Below are 8,182 nucleotides of genomic sequence, written 5' to 3' on the forward strand. Positions count from 1 at the left end.
GATCTGACTTTAGTTTCTGCAATTTATATTTGCCCTCCCATAATGATGCTTTGTGCCAAATTTGGTTGAAATTCGATAAGCAGTTTTAGAGAAGAAGTTCAAAATGTAAAAAGTTTACAGACGGACAGACAGACCGACAGACAGACGGACAGACGGGCAGACGGACGACGGACAAAATGTGATCAGAATAGCTCACTTGAGCTTTCAGCTCAGGTGAGCTAAAAACGATCTAAACAAGTGGCGTCCATGGCTCAGATGTTATCAGTGTTTGACCATTAAATCAAATAACTGGTTCTGACCCCGCTGTGGACCCCTGATGTTGTGTGTTTTAAAATATCTGCACTGATAAAAATCCATCCCGCTGGAATTTGATTTCAGCTACCTTAAGCTTGGTGATATCATGAAATTAAACAATGTTCCGTCCATAGGGAGTCCAAGACTCACTTCCGCCTAGCACCAGAAGCTAGAGACAAGCTATGGACTCCAAAAAACTTACACTTTATCGGTGCTAAATATTCAACATTTTTCTTTTTACAAGTTAATGTTAGCTACACCTAAACTTATTTTTTCCACCACTTTTTTAAGGTTAGATGTATATTTTTTTTAAATGTTCATGTGGAAACATATTAAAGCATGTTATTTTTTTAGATACTTAAAGGAATCACTTAAATACAGTCAAACTGAACTATTTTATATAATTAGAACTGAAAATATATTTTGGAAGATAAAAATCAGGCTGTATCTTTATTATACATATATAGACAACAAAATTTACATAAAGCACAAACAATGTAACCATATCATACTAAATTTTTAAAAATACTAGATATCCATTATTTTCAAGTTTTTCTTCTTTTCCATCTTGTATAAAAGAAAATCTGAAGCAATTGCCTTTAAAGTCAGAAAATCATGCAGCATTTGGAATCTGACGTAGAGGACATCTTGAATCCAAAATTGTTCAGCTTGAAGTGTCTCTATTTTTATGATCACGTAAAATTTATCTTATATTTCAAAGTTGGGTATAACAGGGGAGTGTATGGTTTACATGTACATCAACAAAAATGACATATATTACATATAGTGCTGAATGAACAATGACAACGTATGAGATGACAGTATCTGGATGAGATTTCCTATGACTGCATTCCTTGTGGTTTTTTCCACCATGGAAGTCTTCAATGCATAAATGTCAACTCCAGTTCACTGAGGAATAAATAAATCAACACATCGTATACATTCACAAAAGCAATATTTAATCCTATGCAAATCAGAGAAATTGCCAAAGCTGGAACTCTAATAAGAGAATCTGACCTTTGATATCTTACACCAAAAAGCAAGCTGGAAACTATTGAGGTATGGACAAGAAGATTTTACATATATGTATATTGTACATGTATAATACATGCATGAAGTTCTGTCCTTTATCATTTAAACCTATTGAGGAATGTACCCTAACATATGAGATGTGAGCTATATGTGATTATTACAGTTATTCTTGCATGTGTGAGAGTTAATAGTAAAACATTTGTTTATACTTTAACCTGGCGCGGTACATTATAATCGAGATATGAATGTCCTTACCCTCTGGAGGTTCTGAAAGGGGTGGGTTCAGACAGTACATATGATAACCTCTGTCGCAGTCGTCACAGAATAACAACTGGTCCTGTCAAATAATTACCAATCATTAATCAAATGAAAATACAGAATAACAACTGGTTCAGTCAAACAAATAACAATTAAATAATAAACTTGTGTATAATGAATCATATAAAAATTTGCCTTTTAACTTTTTCAAAAGTGGAGCAAAAATATTGTTCATACAATTATATTATCAAAATCTTATTAATATTCCATTTGGTACAGAAGCATTAGAATTCAAATATCATATAGTCTCTTACATCATTATCTGATGTCCCACAAAGTCAACAGGACTTGCACTCTATGCACTGCCAGGAATACTTCTTCACAGAAATTATCATATTTGATGTAAACTGCAGGCAAGTGGGGTGACCTGTCAGTTTCCTGCATATCAAAAATTGTAAATCAATTGTTATAATGATTTTAAAAAACGTTTTTAATGTTTTCATATAGTGATATTATCTTATTGTTTGTACGTTTATATACAGTGATAATACGAGAATCCTGAGATACACACCTGACCTACTACAATCGCTACAGGAGACCAGCTCCTCTGGCTGATTGGTCTTTTTGTTCTCCTCCAAGTCGCCCAAACAGAAACCGCAGTAGTTGTTGGCTGAGATGTCTTGCTTGTCCATTCCTAAGCGCCCACTCTTTTCTACGAGATACACATTAAATCAACGATACACTCATACTCTGCGCATGCAGTTAGAAAAACATTAACCAAAATCTTTTACAAAATAGATAAATTAACATGCAAATGAATTTCAAACAAAATAAAAATATAACCATTTCAACACTAGATCCCTCTATTACAATTGGCCAGGCTAAATCTAATCCAGACATTAAGTACTAGTAATGCCACTCCCCACAACACACAGTGACCCGACAACACTCTGGATTGTTCACAAAATTTACAAACAACTCAACACTGTTGTATTAATGGGTCCATTCAGAAATGCCCGTTCTACACCATTTTGGTTTTGCCATACATTTCTTCCCCCAAAAGATAACAATCTTGTAATGGAAAATTTGAGGATGGAAACTGCTGACATTCATAGCAAACTTAAATTTTTACTCCATATAAAGGTAATCATGGGCATATACCAAATATTGTTTCTCTCTTTTTTGTGTATCTACAACTTGAATAAATCCACTCTCAGGGCTTAAGGCTCAATCACCTTCAGAATGTTCTATTTACCTAACAAAGATATGTATTTTGAATTTATAGAAAATCTGAATAATTTTTGTTATTAGTTTTGACACATTATGTATATTCTGGAAATGTTCCTTCTGTTTAAAGGTGTATGTGGTGTTTATCTGAAAATTAGAAAACTGCAGAAGCATTTGTCAGTACAGGCACGTAGCATCAGGGGGGGCCAGGGGGGGGCCTGGCCCCCCCCACTTTTTCTCGCAGCAACAATTTTTTTAAAATTTACATATAAAAAATGGAATTATCATAGAGTTGGCCCCCCCACTTTTTTGGGAGTATGTAAAAAATTGATATGAAAATAAGAAAATGAGGAGTGAAATTGAAGTTATACAGTCGCCAGGCCCGGCCCCCCCCCCCCCCCCCCCACGGATTAGGATTTTGAAGATTTTGGGAAACTTAAAATTTCCCTTTTTTTTTTTTTTTTTTTTTTTGCTTGTCAAGATTTTTTGGATGAGTCTGGCCCCCCCCACTTTCAAAAATGATGCTACGTGCCTGCAGTATTAGTAAGGAAAAATCCACACTAATGCGTGAGTAGATTATGTAGTTTAAATGTATATATAAAACTGCATGTAAACGTGCAATGATGGTCATCGTGAAATCGTTTTATAATCATGTAGTAAATAATGGTCTTCGTGGTATCTTTGTTTTATAGTCATGAGTAAATAACAAGATTTGGCTCAGACATGAAGCTGAAAGCTTTAAAAAAGTCATCACATTTCTGTTAATGGTGAGAGAGATATGACAGTTCTATTGCAGAGTGTTTTATAGAAAGTTGAAGACATACTTGGGTCGTTTACAGGTGCCTGTGATCGGTCAATGTTACAGATATCTGATTGTGGTGGTTATCATCCTATTGGTGCAGTAGGAATCTTGTCAAAGAACATTCAGAACAATCAAGATGTTGTTTACATTGTCAGTAAGTTTAGAAATGCTACAACCATAGCCAGTCTCATATTACAAATATCTGCCACTGTACCAGACGAAGAAGCAACAAGGGATTTAAGGACTGAAAACAAAAACTGGGAATAATTGTCTACATCTAGTACTGTCTAAAATGTTATACACAAAATGGCATGCAGAATTACAAAACATCAACCATGGGAGTACCAAATACATTGTACATAAAACAAAAAACAAAATGTACAATAATTGTATATTGTAACAATTTCTGAATATTAAGGCATGCAGATTACTTAAATAGCTGACAATCAAAAAATGTACATAAAACCTGTATAGAAAAAAGCTATGAATACACATAATCTTTTTCACAACAAAACAATAGATTTGCTGAAACTTGATGTACATACATTAAAAATCTGGTTTATACAACTTCCAATACAACCCCTGATTACCATGTTTACTTCCTAATTTGTTTTATAAAAGTGTACAAATACAATGTTATTAAAGCATTTAAGCTGAGACAATAAATATAGGTGGAGCTAGCCTTTTAACATCAGTTATTATTGGCATAAAAAATCTAATTTAAAAATGATCAACCCCCCCCCCCCCAAAAAAAAATAATAAAAAAAATTGACTTTTCATCATCAGCTCACCTTACAACGTAGGAATTACCAAACTTGACAACTGATGCATACAAGAACAAGCCGACATATGACACCCCGAATTAGTGTGCAAGCAACATAACATGACACACCGTTTATAAATACCAACCAGCAGTCCGACTAAAGGCCCTGGCGGGGGGCTGAGGCGATGGAACCGTTTCATCTTCGATCATGCCGTTATGGAAATGATTGTAATGGTACTGTAGACCCGGTCTTGTCTTGTATCTAGCCCCACAAGCTGTTCAGCAGAAACAGAACAGCCATACATCACACACAATTCTAAATACATCTCTACTCGCACATTTATCATCGATAGACCTTACAAGGACCAATTCCCATTTACCCCTCTTTTACTTTCACGTTCAATAAAATGTACGCTATGGGTAATCATAAAAAATGCTTTTTCCTCCTCAATGAAAAGAATAAGGCACCACATACACATCAATATTCAGAATACAAATCAGAATACAGATCTCAGTTAAAAAATTCTCTCAAAATATTCAATGTCACAAAAAAGCTGGAATTAATTTTGGTTGATATTTGTTCGGAAATAAACCAGTTATAAAAGTACTGTCTTTTTGAGGTAAAAGCTATTCCTGTATAAAGAGGAGTTTCTTTTAGCCTAGATACAAGACGAAGGTGAAGAAAGCTACAAACATGGTCACATTTCAATTTTAAAAGACAAACCAACTGTTGTCAGTTCTGCTACATACAATATAGATTGATGAGAGAAGCACAATAAACTCTGCAGTACTTATTCTGTATGGTGTAGCAGTTTAACGCTTTACAGAGCACAAGGAACTGCCACTCGTCTCAACAATGCCATTCTCCCTCTCAACACCTCCCTATCTCCAAAACAAAGGTGATTAACTGTGCAGTGTAAATCAAAAGCACAAAAATCGGCATGCAGTCACGTTTCCACGACTTTGTCCGTCCTGTAACAATAGAGAGGTTTAGCAAACCAACGTGTACGCGTACGTGTACGTGTAGAACGGAAAATATGTGCATTACGTCATCAGTTTGTGTAATGACGAATTTCTACACGTATGTACCCGAATGAACATACGTGTAAATTGCAAAGTACCCGTAAGGTCGAACTTGTAGCCTCTGTTTCCCTCTTGTTTATTAATTTTAATAAATATGTTAACTTTTCTTAAGCCTGAATATTCAATGCGAATACTGATATCTACCAACATAAATTTTCATTAACGTTAAAATGTTATTGGAGTTTTATTTCACGCATCTCTTCCTCCAAAACATGCAATGGTTCCGTTATCTTATTAATTTGCGATAAATTAAAATGTGCATAGATAATAAAAGATGTTTAATAAAATTAACACATGCAGAATTCCTGCTTTTCGTTTATAACCAACATTCTCAGCTTAGTAGGAGAGGATATCCATAATTACATTAAAACATTTACACGTACAAGTACACGTTACAACTGCTAAACAAGAAAACTAATTGAGCTGGTACGCGTAGTTCTAACTTGTAACCTACACGTACAAGTACACGTACACGTTGGTCTGCTAAACCTCTCTAATGATCATATTATACTGGACATCTCTATAAACTTTAGGACCCAAATATCTCACCACTCAATACTTCTTCTAGTAACTACATGGACAAGTGGGAACTTTTTTCATTTCCTCATGGACCAAGATGTTGTCTTTTCGTTTCTTTTCATATTGTTTTTGTGTGTTGTAGGAATAATATTAAAATTGTTCAATGTGCAAATAGTGCAAAAATATCTTTTAAAAAAGAGTTGAAATGGGGAAGAAGTTGTAGTGAGACAATTACAGTAAATAAAATCAAAAAATCATTTACAATTTACTTAACGAATACCATTTTGCTAATATTTGAAGTGGAAATGAACCTTCTTCTTCTTTAATGTACGTGTCTTCGTAATCACTGATGTCTGACTGGTCGTTATATATACGCCCACCCTCTGAGGGAGACAGCCCCTCAGTTGTATACCAAGGGTTTCTAACATGGACACAGACTTTGACAGATGATAGTGAAACCCTTTGATATGTGTGGGTCATAAAAAAAATCCCATGAATTATATTTCTTTGTATTTACGATGATGTACTGTAAATTATCAATGCAAGGATTTTTTTCATTTTTTTTAATTATGATAAACACATACATGTATAAATGTACGTACAGTGTACATGTAGCATCTTTATTTTTAAAAAATGATATATATCGTACAAGTCAACATAATCCCCATGTATACTCTGAATATATTTAATAGTGAGTATTTTCAGCATAAAAATACATGATATTTTGTCGAAAAAAAGAAATAAGAAATTGTTCTTTGAATATTATTAGGAGATATTTTCGGTCGGAGCGTGGTCAAACCTGTCTTGAAGCCCTTTAGGCGTTATTGGATTTTACCACGCCCTGACCAAAAATATAATCTATTGCGGTTGAACTCGGTGAATTAGAATAAAATTATTTTCTTTTGTTGAAACGCCAATAAGAGATAGGGGCGGGGCTTAAGGTGTTGTAGGTAAGTCGTGTTCTATATGTATTCATTCTGGCGTTCAAACTTTGCACGGGAAAGTTGCTCCAAGTGACTGAGTAGACTTCGACACGGAGGAGCCCTCAATATCAGACTTACTTGCAGAGTTTAAGTTTTAAAAAAGAGGAAATTAAGGACTTCGTTAATTCAATAGTGTCGGGATAAATTTGGGCCTAAGTTAGTCTGACTAACGAAGTTACGCGAATATTTATTCGGGTCTAAGTTAGGTTTCTGAAAGAGGCGTAAGTTAGGGTTCAAATGATGAATACCTTAGACATCTTGGCTGAGTACTAAGCATGCGCACATCGTATTTTGTTTTGCTTTGAGGCAATGATTATATATGTGGTGGATCAATTTTCCGATTCATAGTACATTTACGCGAAAGTACACACGTTATACTATACCACAGAATGTTCAAGTTAAAATTGTTCATATCAGTTTATGTTAATGAAAATAGAATAAATGCATATACGCTTCTTAACATAGTGAAATTTTAAAGAGAATACAGGTGATATGAAAGAGGCAGAGATAAGAGGTTGCAGAAACCAAATATATGATAATTGAATTCGTCGCAGACGATATTGAAGCGCAATTGTACATGATTGATCATGAACGAAACAATGCATAGAAATTAACTCCAATATTCGTGTAAAATTAAAAATATTATTAGAATGCAGGGCCAGAGTACAGTAGAAATGCCTGCATACGTCCACAGAATGATCAGTCATGCTTCATATAGATATTTAGACACTTTCAGCTGCTGGGATAAGGCTTTTTACTTCTTCTTTTTTTAAACAAATCACTTAATTATTTATAGACAATAATATGGCTATGATTTAACTTGAAACACAACTGTGGCTCGGAGAATTCTCGACGAGGCGAAACTGTTTGCAAGTGTAGAAGGGCGAAGGTTATACAGGACGAAAATACTCCAGTATACAGTATCTTGATTAAACTATAGATATTAAAGCAATTATCTAAGAACCCCCTACCTATTTGAAGAAAGCTTTATGAACGAAAAGTTTCTTAAAGTTTAATGAAAAAAAAGATCTTTAAAATCCCCTATCCCCTATCACCCTCCCCCGGATAAGATATTTAGGGCGGTTTTAACAAGTACATTTGAGTACTACTTTTTTCCTTCTGCTTTGAGTTATTGGGTGTATACAGTTGTATATATAATAAGTATGACTAACTAGTTAAATTTGTAAATAATCCAAACGTGTTGTAAAAATTTTCGTAAAA

General features: G+C 34.4%; 1 protein-coding gene across 1 annotated transcript; it reads right to left on the bottom strand.

Moving 5' to 3' along the window:
• Positions 1 to 1,437: 1,437 nt before the first annotated feature.
• LOC136269942 (zinc finger protein ubi-d4-like) lies at positions 1,438 to 4,752 on the bottom strand. Its single transcript, XM_066065863.1, has 5 exons — positions 4,737 to 4,752; positions 4,523 to 4,651; positions 2,156 to 2,296; positions 1,899 to 2,022; positions 1,438 to 1,663 (listed from the first exon to the last, which is right to left on the bottom strand). Exons 1-4 carry the CDS (start codon positions 4,750 to 4,752, stop codon positions 2,015 to 2,017), a joined length of 294 nt encoding a protein of 97 aa, XP_065921935.1. The 3' UTR covers positions 1,438 to 1,663; positions 1,899 to 2,014.
• Positions 4,753 to 8,182: the final 3,430 nt, after the last annotated feature.

Source organism: Magallana gigas, chromosome 7, assembly GCF_963853765.1.
Source record: "Magallana gigas chromosome 7, xbMagGiga1.1, whole genome shotgun sequence".
Classification (NCBI taxonomy): Eukaryota; Metazoa; Mollusca; class Bivalvia; order Ostreida; family Ostreidae; genus Magallana; species Magallana gigas.